This window comes from Athene noctua, chromosome 15 (genome assembly GCF_965140245.1).
Source record: "Athene noctua chromosome 15, bAthNoc1.hap1.1, whole genome shotgun sequence".
Lineage (NCBI taxonomy): Eukaryota > Metazoa > Chordata > Aves > Strigiformes > Strigidae > Athene > Athene noctua.
In genome coordinates this window covers 19,759,985-19,781,320 of record NC_134051.1, presented here as the reverse complement: position 1 = coordinate 19,781,320, position 21,336 = coordinate 19,759,985, and the positions used below count along the sequence as shown (strand labels likewise).

The following is a 21,336-nucleotide window of genomic DNA, read 5'->3' as shown; positions in this document are numbered from 1 at the left end:
ACATCACCAATGAGAGCAAAGAAATCCAATTCCACTCAAAAAATACACCGCTGGTAAAATACAGGCCTGTATCAGCACGACACGTGTGTGCTACAAACCACAGAAAAGATGTCGGGCGATGAAAGCAGACGTGGGACCGTGCAGAAGAGCACAAGCAGCCAGCGGAGAACACATCGGGCTAACGAGGCCCAGGAGGAGCAGCACAAATGCAGCAACATGGGACGAGAAATGAGCTGGCCACAAGACAGAGGCTGCCGGGGGAAAAAAAACAGCCAAAAAGTAAAGACAGCAGAAAGATTTGTGGATCGGGCTAAACACCGATTCAACCAGCCTGAACTAAGTCAAGGAAAGAAGAGACAAAGACATGGACATCACGTAAGGAATTATTCCCCCAAGGCATCTGGTGGTAAAAAAGAGAAAACTGCAGAAGCAGGTCCAGATAAGGGGAGGAAAGATGGGTTTTCCCCTCCAAAACAGAGGGGTCCACACGTGAGGCTTCACGCAGCGGTCTCGCACAGCCCGCATGCCGGTTCTGGGGCCTCTTGTATTCTGTCGGGTTTCCTCCTGAGAAAGCACACTCAGGCTAGACAAGTTGTTTTACAAAGATCTATACACCAGGCTTTAATAAAATCTACAAGAAAGCAACGCTTTCATTAAATTTCTTATAAACTCCATCGCTTTCAGTGGAATACATTAATTGCACAAGGAACAGCCTACAAAACTGGTTTTATTCTCAGGCTTGAGCTTGATCATGCCTCACCCTCTAAGTGATGAGACTGTCTTCCTGACTGCGCGAATAATGACAGACTTGAGCAATGACAACTGCCTCCAGGTAGAAAAGCTTCCAATCAGCCCATCTTTGTTGCACCTACCCCGTAATTTTAGATTCAGAATTGATTAAATTTTCTGAAAAAGCCAGTCATCTTACCGCCATGAAGCATGAACTCTCCCGCAACCGGCAGAACGTTTCTAGTCAGAAGCCGGCAGTGCCTAGCCTACTCAAGGTCATCCAGACGCTTTCTGTAAACCTGGCTGTAGGACATCTTTCCTCTAAGGATGGAACCATGGAACAAGCTTTTCCTAGACAAAGGCATTTATTAAAAGTTATTCAGAAATAACTTCCCCTAATCTCCAGGGACACTTTCAGTGTCCTCGCCAAGTCTTAGGGCAGCAAACGCGGGGTGAAGAGCTCCGGCCCCGAGGCCGTGGGGCAGCAGGGCTGTCACAGCTAACCCTCCAGGCCCCTCATGGCAGCGATGCTGCTGGCCAGCCGGCGCGGCACGCTTTTGGCAGCTTGACGGTAGTCCTCTGGCTTTGCCTTCAACAAAGTTACAATATTTTGCAGTGTTCTTGATGGCTGAAGGCCGAGGGCATCCATCACGTTTATGAGATAATCTGTAAGATTAAGGATAAACAGGTATTTGAACAGGTAACAGACACTGTGCAAATGGAAGCTACCCTTCGCTCATCACGGCTGCTGGAATCCTGCCACTGCCAGCTCAAAGCCACAGAAAATGGCAGCGTGTGTGGAGTCTCACTGTACTGACTGGTGTGTATTTTTGGCTTCCTGCACACTGGTTTAGACAACCATCTGTTTTGTTCTGAGGACTGAGACACGTTCTGCCACGTTTCAGTATCTGCACACAAACACCCCCGGGGTGGTCAGTCACCGGGTCCCCGATAAAGGATCATCCTCACACTGCCAGAGGCACGGAGCCTGCAGGGCAGCCGGGCAGGTCTGCAGAGCTGAACGGCTGCTGAGGCAGGAGGGAGTTCCAGCTCACTGATTCAAAGTCAGTTGGGGAATTCAGGATGGCAGTGAGAACGCTGAGCAACCAGCCTCTAATCCACTGGCTCGTTTTTAAGCAATGCCAAGAAAAAAAAAAAAAAAAAAAAAGATTCAGGCTGAGTTCAGTGGCATTCAAGCAGACCTTCAGGTGAGCTGAGGAGGAGATACTGTCGTATCCTTATTGTTGAGCTTGGCCATGGGGAAGTCAGCACCCACGATCTGCAGCAAAGGACGGACTAACTGGCGTTTACAGCGGCTGTAGCGGTCTCGAGGTGACACTTCCATCAGCTTTGGATAAGAAAACTCCATCTCCTCCCTATCCTGCAGAAACACCTTCCCCTACACCTTCCATCAGTCCTCCTCACACAGCGTGTGGCACAGGAGAACACCACGGGCCAACTGGCTCCTGTTTTGGGGCTGAAGATTTCTGCACGATGAAAGTAGCTTTAGTCACCCGGCACCGTCGGAGCAGCAGGACAGAGAGTTAAGCCATGCAGGGGAGCTGATCCTGTGGGTTTTGTAAAAAAGGATGCTGGTCCAGTACTCCACAATTACTCTTAGAAGGCCTTTAGCTGATCTCCCCTACTTCAGCTATCAAGTGGATGGAAAAATCAACCAGCCATGGCCCACTGGAGCACGTCCCAGCAGGCCTGGCATGTGCTGCGTCCCCTGGCATGTCCTGGCAGAACGCAGATGAGGGGGGACAGAGCTGTGCCACACCTGAAAAGAGAATACACACCTCTTTCTTGCTAAGACTGGTGCGTAGGGGAATCCTCTCCGTTCAGAAGGACTTTGACACTCAAAAGCACAAGGCAGTGAAGAAGCAAGTACATACTGAACACCACCCCTGCCTCGAAGAGGGAGGCGACAGGACACTCTGTGAAAGAGCAGCTGAGCAGCACCCCGCCACGCCGGGGTCAGCCCTGCTCACGACCAAAGGAGAAACCCTCACTGCAGTTCTCTTCAAACCTCGGGCAGGGACAGGGCAGCCCGCGTGTTACAGCATCAGCACCGGGCTTACCGATGTCGGTGGCAAGCTGCTTGGCCGAGTGGGCCGAGAGCTCCGGGATCTGCAGGATGACCTCGCAGTAGGTCTGCATCGTGGCTCTGGCGATGGAGCCCAGCCAGTAGTCAGCCATGTTGTCCAGCTCAGGTAACTCGTCTCCTGCACAGAAAATTCTTGTTAGCCGTCAGCAGTCCCACTCGGCTGCATTTGCTGGTTTTGTAAATAGAATTCATCAATGGTTAACTGCTTCTTCAACAGGACATTCAGTAACCAGTCTATCAGCTGGTTTTGGAGCAGTCAAAGCAGTTACATATCCGCCCTGCTGCTATACAACAGTGAAAGTCAGCCCAAGACCCAAAACACTTGAGTTCCCTCTATTACGTCTCTGGGGAAGTAATTTCGGAGGGCTGATCAGTGCCGGGGTCAGGGGCACTGCCTGGCACCTTCTACAGGGTCACCTCCCAGGAGTAGTTTACCAACTACTGCAATGACAAGGATTCACAGGGGATTTTTCAAGCCCCAAAGGCCTTCTGTGTTCACTGGTGTTTGGGAAATTAATGAGCTATTAAACACGTACATGCTTTAAGATGACAGAACAAGTAATGCAAAAACCTGCACTGAAGAGCACATTCTCAGAAGGCTGCAGGAAGACTATAAATACCAAGCTCTACACTTCCCTGATTGTCAGTGGAAATAAACACCGAGGAGAGATTAACCACAGCAAGCCCTGGTGCGCTGCCAGCTGCCGGGGCTTTATGCAGCTACTGTGGTTAACTGCAGCAGGATTAACGACACAACAGGTAAGCACAGCCACCTGGAGAACGAGCACAAGCCAAAACTCAGCTTGCTGCAAGAAACTGAGGAAAGACAGGCGGGAAGAACTCCTCGTGTGTTCTGGAGAGGAAGCTTTGCAGAGGCACCTGGGCTTCACCCGCCCGCAGCACCCGCCGCTGCCCTCGGCACGGGGCTTAACCCCGCGGGTGGGTCTGACCGCTAAGGACTCGGGCAGCACTGGAAGCAGCAGTGGAGCTCTAACGATTTTTCAGCTGGACTTTATCTAGGATGAAAAAGGAATTGAAATGAAGTGGTCAGCATTCCAGAACTGTGCCCTGATGGAGCAAGAATGGGACTACAGAGACTAGAACACAGGTTGGGCTGTTAAGAAAAGAAATTCCCAAAGAAGCAAAACCTGTCCAAAACAAGACAGAGAGCAGACCAGCTCCTGGCTGTGGGCTCCTAACCTCTTAACAGAAGGGTGTAGGTTAGCTTATCATGCAGGGTGTAACAGCACTTTTTCCTGGATTTACAGAGAAAAGAGGCAGAGGAAAAAGCTGTTTACAAGTGAACATCATTACTATCCTGCTTGAGAACAATCTATTCCTGAAGAAAGGAGCTCAGGGGCTCCTCTTTTTCTAGCAACAAATAAAGGGGCTGGTGGTTCTCAGCAAGGCCATGGAGGACAGTGTATTTTATACTACAAGTGGCTAGTGTAAAGTTAAGCTTACGGGACATTCTCTCCAGATTTCTCTAGGGCCTGAAGCTGGAAAGCCTCAGCCTCATACCAGCTTAGTTCCAGGCAGCAGCTGTTGCAAGAATCGCAGCTTCGATGCTGTCTGGGGTAAGAATACATCGTATGATCACCGATGCAGGGCTGTTTGCTTCAGCAGATGGGGACCCTGCACCAAAACCACAGTTTTAACAGACACTAAACTTAAACAGACCAAGCTAAAGCTTCTGGTTGGAACAAAGCTGAAAGTTTTACTCGTTTAGAGGCTCCTTCTGGGTATTACCAAGAGATTCCTGGAAGAAACAGCACGACCAGACGATAGGAAATGGATCTCAAAGAGCTTTGATACCATAACACATCGCACCCACGTAACGTCGAAGTGGAAAAGCTTTCCCCCGGATGCTTCAAGTCTTTGGTTTCACCCTACCTTGTTCTGGGGGGTAAGGCAGTTTTCCAGCATGCAAGGCCAGTTCCAAAGCAGAATCCTCTTGAGTGACAAACGGCTCAAGGTGGAGAGGAAGCGACATAATATATTGCCCAATCTAGAATAAAAACACAAAAGAGCTGTCACTAAAGAAACGTGAAGCAAGCACTTTGCTAGAGAAAAAAAGTCAACTGCAGTAATCCACACCTGAAAGCAGAAAGCTGAGCTTGACAACAACTCCCTAACCTACATTTGCTCAGAAACCCATTGGCTCTTTCTCATTATTACACTTTGTACAAGAAATAATTTTTCGTGAGGTCAGAGAACCAGTCATTGAAACAATCATGTTAAGAAAAAACTGTGCAGAGCACTGCTACTCCAAGCAAATCTTTGATCTCTGGAGTCTTCCTGGCAATTTGTCTTCTAGAGCAGAATTTAAGACACTGAACCAAATGAAACTACCGAAGAAGAAATACATATTCAAGTGACAATAATGAATTACAGAAACGTATCGCTCCCAAGAAGGGACCAGGCTCACAAATTTGCACACGAGCTACGTAACTTCAGGCACACAACAAATACTGTGCTGCTTACAAATGATTATCTGCTGGTGCAGAGAATCTTCCGAGGTGCAGGTACAGCTCAGAGTCCTCTGCCTCCCCATTACAGAGCACGCTCATTAACAGCTTTTCCCAGAGCTCCCATCACCTGCCTTTCCGTCCTCACAGCACGTATGACACATCAATTTGTTTGTCAGCTCTACTTTATTCTTTTAGTTTTCAATTTTACCGTACGATGCAGCAGTGTTATTTTAAGACGACCCAAGAGAAAGCCTTGGCTCAGTCTTGGCCCGCCTATCAACTCGGCAGCAGGATCAAGGGTAGATCTGAAAAGATGTCAGAAAGCAAATGCTTTGTATCTGAAATTTTCTGAAGTTCCTCTTTGCCTCGGACAGGCAGAAACGTCCTTTGATTCCTCACAGAACCAAGTAACGATCATACACATCTCGGTTTTAACTTTCAGCTGAAGTGGCAGGTGAGCAGATTCAGCCTCTTCCCACCGCCCCCTCTCTTGGTGAGCTGTGTTAATTAAAAAGCTACTTACAATTCAGCAGCAACCTGCCCTTGAAGTTTTACCTCATACACTGCCCATGACCTTTCTAAACCTCGTACAAGTCTCTCAGATAGCTACATTCAAACTACCCATGATAAAACTGTCTCACAAATTGACTGACTACCCATTTCTATACATTTTTTTTTTTTAAGCTTTAAAAGCAGAGTATAACTGTTTGTAGGCCATAAGCCAGAGGAAATCAAAATATTAAAAGCTTTTGATTGCAGCCTGTCCTGGAAAAATCCATTCCCCGTGTGACACACAGAATGACAGTAACATAAAAAACTCGCTTAGCAAATTATACTTTGTATGGAGATAATAATAGCAGCCAATATTAATATCTGGACTGCAGATCTGGCAGCGACTTGAAACGCCGGGCAGGAGCAGGGAGAGCACTGTGCCCGCCGTTCAGCAGCCGAGCCCAGCAGTGCCAGAAGGAATGAGCAGCTCGCTCTCCTCTTCCACTCAGACACTCCACGGCCAGAAAGGTTTCATTGTTATTCCATCAGAAAGAGAAACCAGGGAGTCACGTGGGGATTAGAGGGGTAAGAGCTCAAGACTTTAACTTCGTAGTGCGATGAAATCACGCCAACACACACTGCAGGAACTCCTCCGCTACAGGACCTGCAGCATTGTGAAGATACACTCACCCCTACCACCAAAATTTGGCATTTCCCACCCCAGAGAGAACACTGCAAACAGCGCAGTTCAACAGAGAAGAGCCACTCCTTGTGCTCCCGATGCTCTTCTGCTATTCCAGAACTTGACAGGGATTTCATAAAAGCTGCAATGAACGGCACAACCCTACTGATGGGGGCTGGACCACTGAGAGCATCTGTCACCATGTCACCATCATGTAACAGTTTTAGCAAATATCACTATTTTACAAAGAACTGGGGAAACACAGACAAGATTCCCCCAGCACGGGGCCCCAGTAAGTACCCTTGTGTGCTCTTACGTTGCTGATATATTCCAGAGGAGTCAGGCTGAAGTTTGGCAGGTCATCTGTCAGGGTCTCACCAATGCCACCAGAATTCCAGCCCTGTGAGGCAAAAAGTGCAGAAAGAATCTGAGTTTCTGGTGCGTGAAGTCTATCGGTGTTCTAGGAGGGGGTCACCAGTGACACGAACTGTTGGCTACCCCAGGACCTCTCGCAAGCAGAACACAGATGGTGAGAAAACTGCTTCCCTCGTCCTCCCTCAGGCCCAAGGCACACCCCCCCTTTCCACACAGCTCCCCGTGGGAAATACAGGCTCACACAGGTTAGAAGAGCAACATCTCAAACAAACATCAGCGCCTGCAAACATAGCTGACTGTTGTGAATGCTGTGGACGAAGGGAGGTAAACTGTTCCACTGACTGCAGCTCACACAAGAAATGTGATACCAGAGGGAAACGTTCTGAAAAGGAGAAAGGTAAGCAACACTGAGCTGCACTCCACCCCGAGGCACCCCACGGGTAAACCCTGCCAGCGCGGATCAGATGGATGTGCCCACTGCTCACCTCCATCTTCGAAACGAGTAAGAGTTGTTGTTTGATCCGAAGAAAAACAGAATCAAAAGCCAAGTGGTGTGCCAGCTGGTTGAGGCGGCTGAGGGCAGAGCGTGATGAAGACAGCAGGTTGTGGTTACTCGTACCTTTTTCCTAACACACACGCAGAGACACAGAGAAATGTTTTCATACACAAGTCATTAAACCCACCCCAGAGGAGCTATGTTAACATTCTTCAAGAGGTCCTTATTAGGCCACCCTAACACAAAGGAGCTTTCCTCTGCAATGGCACAGCCCACATCCTTTGGGATGCCCCATTCCCACAAGTTATTCAAGACAGACATCGGCAATGCTCCCTGAAACGCGAAACAAAGAATCAGGATCCCATTGCGCCACGCCAGGCACCAGCACAAGCCAGATACTGAGAAACCTGCAGAGACATGGCAGAACCGCCTCCTGCTCAAAGGGCACAACTAACCGATGCCCTGCAGGGAACTACACAAACATTTTACGTGAAGGGGACCTCCAGAACTTCAGTATTTAGCAAAGGTTTAATGTCAAACATCCAACACTGAAGGCAGAGCTGCACAAGTTGCAGGTAAATTAAGTGCAAGAGAAATCAAAACACTCTGAGGAAATAAGAGACAGAACTCATAACCTTGGCTTCGCCACTACATGTGACTGACGATGGCAAACATAACTTAGATCCTCAGGAAGATAACCAGAGTCATTCTACTCTGTTCACAGATGCATGCATGAATGATCTGGCAGAATTGTATTTCAGAATGGATATGGCAGCAGAGTGTAAGTGGCAAAGGAAGTCTTGAGAAGCCAGTATGTGGGCTCCAGAAATTGAGATGGCTCCAACACCATCTTCCCGGTGCGTCCTGTGACAAAATCTCCCCCACCTGAACCGGTGAGGTATGTTCACAGAACCCAGCCAGGATCTGGGGAGAGGTGGAATGAGCCCAGACTTCCTGGGTTTGGACATTTCACCTCTCTGCAGGTCAGACAGTGTCTCTGTGGGAGACTTGGAACACAGCCCATCAAAGCTCAGGATGAAATGTAATCAGGCTGCAGGGGAATCCTGCGCTCACCCACAACCGTGGGCCCAACAGCACCCCGTGACAGAGGCAGGCTCTCCCAGGCACCACGCTACCTTCAGAGTGTAAAGCGTTTCCATAAGGCTGGCATGCTCGGATGGATTCTCCTTCAGAAGATAATTGTACTCCTGCCAGGGATTCTTTACAGAGCTCTTCTTTTCTGCAGAACTGCTATCCTGAAAGCCAGAAAAACTACAAGGGCTGTAGGAGTCCGAGAGATACTTCCCAGCAGTTGATAAAATCCTGAAAACAAATACACAGAAATCACCAGCAAAATCCTCCAAGATCAGCCCTGTTGCTCTCACGTTGGTCCGAGCACCAGCACCACCTTTATGTTACTGCAAGGATGAGCGCTCACGGCTGGCAGACACCAACTACAGCCAACTCTCACGTCTACTGTGCAACACAAAAAATGCAAAAATATTGGGATGAAAAAGGGAGGACTGTGCTCTCAGGATGTCTAGCAAATACGGAACAAGCCAAGGCTCCTGTGTGCTGCAGGCCCGTGTCCCACACAAAGCAGAGGCACTCAAGTCAGACTAAAGCATCTCAGCGTACGAGAGGCTGAACAGGGCTTACACACAGCGGAGGATCTTCGTGCTGCCTGTGCCCAGCGCTCCTCAAGTTACAGGGAATGGATCACTTCAGGCACACCTCGAGTCACTTCCGCAAATGACTCACGCCCCAGGTCACAAGGGGAGCGAGGATCTTGCCAATTTGACCTGGTGGAAGTTTCCTCCCGGGGCCCAGCCCGCTGGCTGCCCAGCCAGGGATCCCAGGGGAAGGATCCCCGCGAGGGCCCGGGACAGTCTGTGACCTGTCTCGGACATTTCACGAGACGGGCAGGAGCAGTGGGGGCAGATCCCAGCGGCTCTGCTTTCCCTCCATGCTCTACGCAACAGAAGTACCTCGGGGTTTGTTTTCTTTCTATTTGGTACCTATGCTGACAGGTCGTGAATTAAGTTCAGCAGCTCACCTGTTGGCCAGCTGCTGCTCAAAGTCTCCGCACTGACGAAGGAGCTCACCGCAAGTTGTGATTATCCTGGGAAGGGTGAGACAAACACACACGTTGTGAGATTTGAGGCAGATAATGGCAGAACCTTCCCCCCCCTCGAAAACCCATCTCAGACATGTGTCAAGTAATTATAAAATGCCATAACGAAACCACAGTGCACAGGGGACACCTCTGTCAAGAGTTAATCTGGCTTTAACTCAGCATCCATCTGATAACATACTGAATCTTTTTGCCCAACAGCCTCATCCACACGCTGCTTCTTGTCACCATGGCTAAGGCCACCTCAGTGTCACCAGGAAAAATTCTAAGCGCTGCTGATATTTCCAGCAATATGACATAGAGCCTTGCTCCAGACAGGGTGGGGAGCCTCACAGCACTCACTGTGCCAGCAGCAACCTGAAACCCAGGCACTGAACTAATGCTCCCCGCAGCTACGCGGGCATAGCCCTGCCTTCTGCGCTAAGAACTTGTGTAAACTGACCCCAAGTAACTCCCTTTCGACTTTGATACAAAAATCAGTTCTGAGCTGTGCAAAAAAACCAAAAATAATCCCCTTTACCTGACAGAGTTTTGGAATGCAGTCCAGTCCTCCTGGAAAAGGGAATCTGATAGGACATCATCCAGTTTACATTTCTTTCGTATAGACTGCAAAGTATTTGTAAAGTCAGATGTATACCTGTGAGGAGAAATGGGGAGGAGAGAAGCACCAGCATAAGAGAATGGCTTAGAGAGCAGCGTAACTGCACATCCTGCGATTTATTTGTCCAGTCCTCTACAAGGGCCAAATAAGAACCAGAAATATTAAAAGCAGTTCAGAAGAGACACTGTTGTTCCAGTCCAAACACACAGGTGTGAAGAACTGCTCAGCCACAGCCCACTCAAGCCCACACCAGGAGACAGGGAGAAATGCAGAGTAACAGGTACTGTGTGGCTTCAATGTGCTGCATGTGGGTTACTAGGAACTCTCCACTCCCATGATAAGGTACGAGTAAGACGTTTTTGTTACCGCAACACTAATCACATCTCCTAGGAAAGGCCAGAAAAAGTTTATAAGGCTACTTCTACTCCAACATCACTTGGCCCTTACTCCAGGAACACAGTGACAACAATCTCATGAATTTGTTTTCTCAGCTACTCCCCAGATGAGAACATGGATAAAAAGAAGAACATTTTGTTTTCCACACACCCCCGTTTTTTTCTTTTAAATAATGCCCATAAGCAGGAGGTAAGCACATTACCCATAAAGAAGGTGAGATCAGAGGAGTGTGCTCTCCTCCTCCCCACGGGGCACCACGATAACAGTTTGGTTTATACCTTGTGAGCAGCTCTGTCGTTATCAGGAACTACGGAGTGAATGAGGGCTGGCATGCTGCCTAAGCGAGCTGTCAGCGTCACTTTAAGATAAGAACTTCTGTTGAACCTTCCTCACTGGGCCATCTCACCCCTGCAGGTGGATTCTGCATGTGAGGTCACTTGTCCCAGTATTTCCCCACTGAGATCGACTTCCACCGGCCTAATCTGTCTTTGTCTTATTCAGGAAACATCTTCCCCTTCAAAAACATTTATTAAACATGAAAATTCAGCCCAACTAGCACACAAGGCAGCTGAGGCAAGTCTTCAATTTAGCCCTAAAACGCTTCCATTTTTCCCCTAAGAAACAGCCACTGCCCGAATGAAGCGGTAGGAGGGGATATCAGGTGATTCATGTTTATAGATACTTTCCACTCTCGGCCGGTTTTCACAAACTACAACGTCCTTGGCCCCACACCAAACACGTGCTACTCCCTCCAGATAAAAGCAGCAGTGTAACTAGAAGCACCTTACTTTGTGAACAGAGCCTTCAGGGCCTTGAGGAGCCCACAGACGCCCAGCCCATCCGTGAGTTTAATGCAGCTGTCGATGGCTCCAGAGGCCAGAATGAAGAGTTTGTTGACGGAATGGTTCAGTTCCTGGACACAGTCAATTACTTCCCAGTGCTCCTAAATTGAAACAACAGAGATGAGCTCCACTCATCTTTCGGTGAGCGTCCAGGCGTTAAAGACAAGACACTTTCTGTAACATGTTGCTCTCCGTATCCTCCAACCTCGCGAAAGCTTACGGGGAGAACAACGCTGGTTGCTTCCACCCTCCTGCACAGTCACTGTTAATAAAAGTCAGGCTGTCAAATCCTACATTTACCAGGTCCTCAAGGAAAAACAGTTCTGCCAACAACAGAATCTTCTACAAAAAAGAAAGACTTTCCTCCCCCAGCTCCTGTTCTTAATAAATTTTATCGAACCTCGTGCAGGCTCCTGGCTGACAGTACTATTTTGGTGAAGTCTTTCTCCAGCAGATCCACCCAGGGCCAGTTACTGGGTGAAGGAGAGGAAGAAAGGTACCTCCAACCCGACAAGGCTGCCGAAATTAACTTTATTTCTTAAACAAAGTTTACTTAGCAGTAAAAAATATACTGCAAACAGGAAATATTAAAAAAAATAAATAAATAGAGGAGGAAAGAGGGCAATAACTATGACAAAGACCCTCGTCTTTAGCAGAAGCTTCAAGCCTCACTGTCGTTGAACAGACGGCTGCCTTACCAGGGGCACGGCACTGATCTGAATGAGGAGATTTTCTTCTTCCAGGTCTCCATACTGCAGCTGATAGGGCTTGTACGGACCATACACTGCTTCCACCAGCTCCATCACTTTTACCAGGTTCTGCTCCTCTACAAAGAATCAGATGTTTAGTCTACAAATAGATCAACACGCTACTAAAAACCTTGTTTCAAGCAACATGCAGTAGTTCTTCAATTAGAGCATGCTGCCTACACAGGCTTGGAATGCTGCCCAACAGCTTTACGTCTCAACTACATAGATTTTATTTTTTTTTCCATTTTTTTGAAAACAAGGTTATTATCTCTACCTGCTTCCTAAAACCAAGATGTTCTACCTCAACAAGTGCCTCAAGAAAATTATCACTCACTGCTCCGAAACAGCCTGGGTGACAAAAATCTATTAAACATTCCAACCTACAGTAGAAGGAAAGTATTGAAACCGTTTGTGAAGTGAAACACATTACTCCCACAACTTAAAACAGGGGCAATCCTCATTTATCAGAAAACCTGGTTCATACTTAAAATAATTGACACTGAACTCAATTCACTCTGCACTACTACTGTACGGAGTTCATCGACCAGAGTTCAACGCGGACCACGAACTTTGCACTTCAGTGCCGCTCTGTTGAGCAGGGAGCTGCAAACCCAAACTAAAAGCAGGTCTGAATGATTATTTCTCAAATTAGAACTGGACACCAGCTGTTATTGTGAAGATTTGCCAAATTCAGACCGGCAGGAAACCATAACTACTTCGAATCCTCGATGCAAGAGAAAAGGTCTGTGCCCTAAGGACGGGCAGGCGAGGGAGCGGGTTGCCCGAAGCCTGTGCTACTGCCGTGGCCGGGGGTTTTCAAGGTCAGACTGAACAACTCCCTGAGTAACATGGTCTGAGCCCATAGCGGACCTTGCTTGGAGCAGGAGGTTGGACTAAATCATCTCCCAAGGTCCCTTCCAACCTGAACGATCCTGTGAATCACCACTGAACCCTCCCCTCACACACACACAGGCAGAACTGGTTTGGCTCTGTTCCGATGAGTCACCCGGCCCTTCCACTCTTGAGGTATTTCTCTTCCCAAACATCTCACCCCACTGCAAAAGAGATGGAAATAAAGTTTTTGGGGTTTTCTTCTAACACACTCGGGTAACAGTTCAGCTGTCTTCCTATTCCATCATCTTCTAGAATTTGACATCATTTTTTCAAGTCCTTTTAAATCATTTCTATTACGAAGCACAAGTGAAGCCAAGCCAAGGACAGAAAATGACTGACAAGAGGACACAATCACAAAGGCAATAAAACCAGACACAGTGACAGTCACAGTCCCTAAAATTGCCCAGTAATCATAATTTACATGACCAGGAAAGAATCTGGGTTTGGTTATGAGGAACCAAACACAGGAAACACAGCATTAGGAATGCTCTATTAGCTTTAATTTAGGATTTTCCCCTAACCGGTCTTTGAAGGGGCTCCACCGGATTAATAAAGGACTATGAATAGCCAACAGTTCAAGTCAGGCATAAACCCGTGTAAACAGCACCTCACTCCTTTGTGGTTTGTGGGAATTATTCATCAAGTCCTGACCACAATGAGATGACGAACATCTTAGAGTAAGGAAAGCACAGGTTAGATTTTGAACCAAACACTGAGGATTCTGCTAGGGAATAAACTACCAACGGATCAGAGATAATATTTGGCCCTGCATTTTCACTTGATTAAAACGTAAGCCAGTTGCAACAGAAAAACTATAAAACAGAATTTAAGCATCCAATGGATGCAGCTTGCAAGCAGGTTTTCTCTTGTTTAGTAAGGTGTGACTTAATTCCAGGAAACTCCTCAACTTTTATGCTTTGTGATCTTTCACAATGGGTTGCACAAAGAGCTTCCCTAGAGACATTTCCTCATCTGTTAGACAGAAGAAATACTAATGCTTGTAAAAGGAAAAGTGCTAAACATTATTTACCCTGTATGGCAAGCATGCTCAGAACAGGTCTGCTTCAGTAAACTTGTTCAGGATTGTCAACATCTTTAGTGTAAGATACACACACATGCACACAAAGGTGCAAACACCATGTAACTGGTTAATACAGTAGAAGAGAATCTCTCCCTCTGTGTAAAACCAAACAAAACCCCACAATGGAACTTTACAAAGGAGTAGACAGAAGAGAATGACACAATTCAGAGCAAGAGCCTTACTCAGGTTTGGCAGCATTGCTACTTCCAGCCCTTTGGCGAAGTGGACGGTGGCATCGTAGAGCTCCAGCAGCCTGGTCAGTTTGGTCTCCTGGCCCGTTCTCTCCAGGGCGGTGCCGAGGCAGACAGGGATGGAAGGCACCAGCGCTCCCAGGGTTTGGATCAACAGCACAGTCACAATTTCATAGGGGTTCTTGAAAACCTGGGGTAGCAGAAAAGCAGCTTATCTCAGAGGAAGACGACAGGCAGCGGAGATCAGCAGAGAGCTTCCCGAGAGCCCCCCCGCGTACAGACCCCCGGCACGGGCCCGGCAGGTCCTGCCTGCCCAGGGGCTGCGGCCTCCCTCAGCCCTCCTGCAGGCGAGCAGCCTGCACACAAGCAGCACCCCTTCCCCGGGGCAAGCAGATGCCCTTAGGCCCCTGCCACGGAGCTCCTGGAACAGAGGGACAGAAGAGGCAGAACTGAGGGGGCTGCAAATGCTGTCAGCAGGGAGGCTGACATAACCAGGGCAGACAGACTTGGGAGAAAAAGCAGCAGCAGCCCAGCCTGGACTTTTTCACACCCAGCATGGAAAACTGCTTCTTTCTATTAAAGAATTAATATAAAATTACCTATTGGTGAGAGACAGTGATATACAGACCATGAAGATGACATTTTGTGCAGTGACAGACCACAGTCCTCAGATAACATGAGCTCCCAACCAAAAGGGAACAAAAACAAACAAGGAAAACTTCTCAAGGGGTGAAAAAAACAACAAAAGAGGTCTGCTAAGACTGCAGGAACCTCACTGACCTAGCACGCAGGACAGCCTGAGTACAAAAGTCTAGGTCAATACATATTTACCACTGAAACTGTGCGCTGAATACGGCAACCAAGAAACTGGAAGATAGGTGTAGGTCAAAAACTGAATTCAGCAGAACACAGGCACTGCGGTAATTTGAAAAAACACCTGGCAGAAAAGTGCATTTGAAAACAGAGCACCCAGTTTACTCAGGTGTGTTGGGAAAAACACACATGTATTGGTAAAACATGTAGAAAGAGTACTACACATCGCGATCCAAATTACTGGTCCGGCAGAAGTCACTACTGGAAAGGCTGGAAAGACTATAATCAGCTGAGAACTTGTATTTACATGCACTATCCTCAACTCCACCAGCAGAAAACCCATTACAGCCTTTTATTGTGACTTTTTTGTCGCTCATTTGCTTTGAAAGCTGGGGTCACCATGAAAAAGATCCAAGGATTCTTCAGAAAGCAGAATCAACATGGGAAATTGAGTGACAGGAGCTCTGCCCCGTGTGCCATTTCTCTCTCACAATCCCCAGTTCAAAGAATATTTGCTAAAATGTAAGCTGACATCTGGCCTGTAATCCACATCGAAACATCAAGCAGAAAAAATACATTTCAAGGAAACACTGAGCTGCTCTGCAGCACAGGCCTAGCACTTGCACCAGGCTTCGTAACATGAAGATAAGGATCTCTTACCCTTCATGGATGAAAAACTCTTACAGGCTCAACAATATGAACTTATTTCTCCATTTCACTAAAGGAAGACAACTTCTTTGGATCCTACATTATTCTTGGCAGGAAAAACAAGTACACAGACTCCAAAGGGTGATAGCAGAAGCCCTCAGATATCTTAGAGAGTGACATGAATCAGCCCAGTATGACCTTGAGGGCTTCCTCCAGGCCAAGTGATAAAGCAATTCAGGCATTTCAGATGTTTTGCAAGAGAGCACATTTGCAACGCCAACAAATTAGATTTAACTTAAGATACAGATGAAAGCGATAGAGCAGCTTTAATGTCAATAACACAGCAACCTTGCTGCTGGTGGAACACCAGAGATCAAACCTCGTCTGCAAGAGCTGGACAAGAAGCGAGCAGGTCCCAAGCCCTGTCTTGCTCTGACGAGGCACAGCACGAGCGCCGATGAACTGCTGGAACCCTCATGAGAATTAAGAGGATGCTGGGCCTTGTCCCCCCCCACCTGCCCCGACACCAAACGCTCACTGCACCTGTGTCGCCCACTGCAGCTGCGAGTGCCAGGTCCCGAGCAGCGTGTCATACAGCTCAGTCAGCTGGCGGTTTAAGCTCAGGTCACTCTGGCAAAGATCCTGCCACACTGCCACCAGCTGCACCTGCAGGGGTAACAGGAACCGTTCTGAGAGGAGAGCTGCCAGCCCACGGATCTTTCATTAGTTCAAACCAAGAACTTCCAGGCAAAGAGCTTTTGCTAAAACACAATGCCCACCCTCGCTCCAGATTTCAGCGTAACGTTTTGCTATAATTCTGCACCACAGAAGGAAAAGACCTTCAGCATGAAGCTAGAGGCTTCTTAGTTGATTCAAAGATTTAATTAACATTGGTATTTACTCATAAAATGAGACTGTAACCGATACCCCCACATAATAGTTGAAATACTTGGCAAGCCCCAGCCTTGAACTTAATCCTCAAAAGTCACAGTCATGAGAGAAATTTGAGGATCGGGTTATGGCTACCGAACTGTCTGGAATTCCAACTTTTAATCTTACCTGAAAAGAGTTTACAGAAGTCAGCAGCTGGCACGTTGCAGCAATAAAGTTATTACTGACATAGCCAAATCCAAGAAAAGCAAAGCATAACTATAAGGCACAGAGAAATCAAGCAGAACGCACATATCCTATGTCTGCTGTGGGAAGGAACACAAAGCCCTGAATGGGGAATTACTCTTGAAACACGGGGAGTAACCAAGGCTGTTAAGAGCCAGGAAGAGAACTCAGAGAATGAAAAACGGAAAAGAACAGGTTCCATCCTCCTTCCACCAGGAAAGGTAAAATACACGATGTAGCAGCTCCCTCTACAGTCCAAGTCAAGCAAGAATCCAAATTTTTATTCCTCCATATTAAAATATTATCAAAATACTTACCTTGTGACATTTATAATAATAAGCAAGAAGCTGGGGCATCCGATCAATTTCGGTGAAGACTTTAACAAACGTTTTTGCCTGATCTAAACAAAACAAAATAGGCAGTTAACAGTCAGTCCCAGTCAGAGGGTGAGACCTTAGTCTAATGGAGCAAGAGAATTCTTCTAAGGGAGAATGCACAACGGCCTACACAGAAAGCCACACTTCCACCTTTAGTTTGCTGATCTTCTCAAACAGGAGCAGAACCACCCAAAACCCACACTCAAACGAGAACGGGTAGCAGACACGAAGAAGGAATTTAACTTCTTACACTTCTTAAGCAGCAAATGTAGTATTAAAGACAGGTAAAACCAGAGCATTTCCTAGGAGGAAATGGTTATTTTCCAGAGACAAGCCGCTATCTCCAAAACCAGAACATGCCTCTGAGTCCTGAGCTTCGCTTTCACCACTCCTCAAGCTGACACCCAGGCTAAGGGCACAGTCAGCTCTCACACAAGGCCCTGAAATCCCAGCTCCCCCAGAGTCTCTTTTGTACTGTGAGGGGGATGACTACAGTTCCGCCCACAAAATACAGCTGGGCTTAGAGGAATCAGTAACGAGACCTTGTTTTTCAAACAGGACCCAGAAGGCAGAGAAACCAGCACATGAAGGAACTCGAAGTGTTCTTCAGCTGTGGAAGATAGCGAATACGGACGCTCTGGGGATATGTTTATGGACTTGTATTACATTTATAGGAGCTGGACTTCAGGAAAAAACATTACTTCAGAGTAAACACAGAAACTCTCTTCAATGGGAAAAAAGCCAACGTCTCCACATGCCCAGAATAGATTTTGAAAGAGAATGCAAACAGTGCCCAAAGGGAATTATTCTGAACGGTACGCCCAAAGGACCTCGCACCAGCAGACCTGCTGCCAGCGGTTTTCTTGCACCTAAACGTTTTCTTTGGTGGAGAACTCACAGAGCATATGAATATTCAATTTACTTTCATCCTACGCTGAGAAAATATTCCAAAACGTCATCCTTTGCCTTGAATTTGTCTGTAAAGGGTAATGTACTGCAACAGAAAAAAGGCGTGGGACCCACTGTGAAGGTGACAAGCACAGTCCAAGAAAGAAAAGGAGGCTGTGTAAAGAAAAGCAGGAAGAGGAACGGGAGGGAGAAGAGGAGAGAGATCTCGGCAAAGGATTAAACCCATCTGTTAGAAACGCAGCAGACAGAGCTCCTTCCCCCAGGCTCCCTCCCGTGGCCGCAGCCGCGCAGCACAGCAGAAGCACCGCGGCCCCGGGTCCTCCCCGGGACCTCGGGGTGCGGGCAGAGGGGAGGCAACAACCAGGACAAGCGCTGGGACAACAGGAGAGGGAAGGAGGAGCACAAAGAACAGCCCCAGAAGTCAAATCTTCTAAAGGAGAGTTTATAAAACCAGCTTTTACGAGGTAGTAAGGAGTCAGGATGTTTCCAAACAAACTTCCTTCTTGATTACAACCCCAAGCTGTAAGAGAAATGCCCACTAGCACTACGATAACGCAAAACCAGAGGCCTTCTGCTTACTTGAGCAGCGCTTCCCACCCGCAGAGCATCCGTGGTGTAACTAAACTACGACCCCAGGGCAGCCCTGCATCACCACCTCCATTTCACACATCTTCATGGCCTGTGAAAGCAGCTCACGCTTTCCTTATTCCCCACAGTGCCCACAGATACACCAAACCGCAGGAAAATCAAAGATCCACTGCACTGCAGAGCACGTAACACTTCACGGCGTCTGGCTCCAACAGAAAAGCACACAGCCCAGTGCCAGGAGCCCCCAGGGCAAACCGCCCACCCAAACAACATTGTACGTTTTGAAGACAATAAACCCTGATAGCAAACGACACCAAGAGTCACTGACCTACGGACTGGGAGTTAAAAGCAGCAACAATCTGAGGGCTGGCCATGGCCTCCAGGCGGTTCTTCAGCGCCTCGAGGTGCACACACTTCTCGGAGTAGTCTGGCGTGTCCACGAGCATAGCCAGGCTGCTCTGCATGCTGGTTAGTTTGGCCGAAATCACAGACACATCCTGCCACGGGGAAAGGCAACCCGCTCACCAAACACGACCTCAGAAAGCATTAATACCTGTTCCAAAATGACGTTTTACAAACAGGTACATGCTTTAGAATCCCTTCAAAAACCTACTGTTAAGTGCAGTTTCTCTGGAAAGCTGAAGGCGCAAAGACTAAGAAAAATAAGGCATAAGTACCTGTGTTTTAAGAGTCTCTTCAATGTCCGCACTTAATGTGCTCCATTTGTCTGCCTCCTGAAGCGACTCGGCAGCCAACTGCATTCTAGATTTCACTCGGTCAATCTCTACCAGGACCTGAAGGAAATAAAAAAAATTAAAAAAAAAAAAGTTCCCTATTGAAAAGATAACTGTCACAGATTTATATTATGGGAGCTGGTTTAAAAAAAAGCATGAAATGATCACACTGTTACAAGGAGGGGGGAGTTGGGTGAAAGAGCTAGAGATGTTAAATCAACTTCCAAAGTCAAACAACAAAAGGTCAGTTTGGTTTCTGGATTTGTACTTTTAGTATCCCCTTTGCCTGAAAGATGCTACACACCCCAGGTAACAACAGGCAGAAATCTGGGCAGAAATCAGTGTCCCCAGTCAAGCAACAGCAACTCTGAACCGAGCCACGACCAGCTGTGCCTCGGGACATGCAGATCCCACCGCTCTGTGTCACACCCACTGTTCTACCATCAGTGGTAGAAGTGGGTTTGTCTTGAGTTCCCAGGATTGTTTAATACAAACAACTCTGGCAACTTCAGAATTTCACAAGTTGCAGATAAATACAGAGCAAAACATGAACCTACCTGCATTGACTGAGCCGTGTCTTCTTCAAATTTCTTGATATCTTCTTTAACAAGGATCATTTGCTCCTTCAGGAATGTTGCCTCCTGTTTCAAGACTTCCACTTCCCGGAGGACTCTGGGCATGTTCTGGAGAGCCTGGTGGCTCGTTTCTAGAGAAACACCAAGCGGTACAGTGGGGAGGGCCTGAGGACCCTTGCAGGAAAGAGGGGGTTTTTTCAGTAATTTTAGGTAATCGTTAATACTTAAAAAAAAATACAGGAAAACAAACAACAAAACAAAACGCTAGACCACAAAACTTTAGTTGTATCTTTAAAAGTTAAATATGTACTTGATCACGGAATCGTTTAGTTCGGGAAAGACCTCTGAGATCGTGGGGTCCGAGCGTTAACCTCAGGCCGCCCAGTCCTCCCCTGAACCAGGCCGCGGGTGCCGCATGCACACACCGCTCCGCGGGCAGCCTGTCCCAGCGCCTCGGCACCCCGCAGCGACGGAGTGTCCCCCGGCACCGACCCCCGGCAGGGGCCGCTCCCCGCAGCGCGGGCACAGGCCCGGCGGGTCTCCGAGGGAACCGGCCCGGGGCAGCGCCCTCACCCTCCACGGCGTTGTTGACCTCCTGGATGAAGAGCTGCAGCTTCATCACCAGGGTGGCGGCGTGAGCGTCCACCTTGCCGGGGGCCTCCTGCTGCACGGCCCGGAAGGCCGCGTTCACCCAGCCCTTCACCTCGAAGTCATCCGACAGGAACCGGGAGAAATCCATGGCCGGCGGGCGGGCCCCGCGCACAGGCCGCGCACAGCCGCGGAGCACCGGGAAACGCGCCGCCAGGCCCCTCCCGGCCACCGTAGCGGCTGCGCGCAGGGCCCCGCCCGGCCACCGTCCGCGGGGCGTCCCCGCCGCCCGCCTCAGGCACCGGCTCGGGGGCGGAGACGCGGCCCGGCCGGGCGGGCCCGCACCGGAGCTGCCAGGGCCGGGCTCGTGGGAGATCCGCGCAGGCCGCCGCTGCAGGGGGGGGCGCCACCCCCCCCCGGGCCGGGGACACCGAGCCACAGCGTCAGTCCCCTCTGCTCCCCCGCAGCGGGACGCGCGGCGGTTAATGAGGCGCCGGGGGGCGAGGCCGGGGGCAGCCCTAAGGAGGGGCCTGGGGAGGGACCAGCTGGGGCTGACGGGCCGGTTCCCCCCACACTGCCCCCACGCCCGCCCCGTTTACCTCCCCCCTCGGTGCTGCACCTTCCCCTCCCCGCCAGAGCGCGGGTTGCCCAGCGCTCAGCATCCCGCCGTGCCCGCCTGCACACCAGCGCACGGGTCCCCGGGCAAACAGGGTGGGCAGGGCCCTGGAACAGATCCTGCCCCGTCTCC

At 48.8% G+C, this 21,336-nt stretch overlaps 1 protein-coding gene across 2 annotated transcripts; it reads right to left on the bottom strand.

Moving 5' to 3' along the window:
• Positions 1–508: 508 nt before the first annotated feature.
• COG7 (component of oligomeric golgi complex 7) lies at positions 509–20,843 on the bottom strand. Of its 2 annotated transcripts, none has more exons than XM_074919016.1 (17): positions 20,574–20,843; positions 19,983–20,131; positions 19,369–19,485; positions 19,020–19,188; positions 17,135–17,217; positions 16,245–16,367; positions 14,232–14,430; positions 12,024–12,151; positions 11,272–11,426; positions 10,007–10,123; positions 9,409–9,474; positions 8,489–8,675; positions 7,342–7,482; positions 6,798–6,881; positions 4,730–4,844; positions 2,811–2,954; positions 509–1,395 (listed from the first exon to the last, which is right to left on the bottom strand). In XM_074919016.1, the coding sequence occupies exons 1-17, from the start codon at positions 20,737–20,739 to the stop codon at positions 1,229–1,231; spliced, it is 2,310 nt and encodes a 769-aa protein (XP_074775117.1). In that variant the 5' UTR covers positions 20,740–20,843; the 3' UTR covers positions 509–1,228. The 2 variants fall into 2 exon arrangements, with proteins under 2 accessions (XP_074775117.1, XP_074775118.1); XM_074919017.1 differs by having other exon boundaries at positions 510–1,395; positions 19,983–20,174; positions 20,574–20,688.
• Between the last annotated feature and the right edge of the window lie 493 nt (positions 20,844–21,336).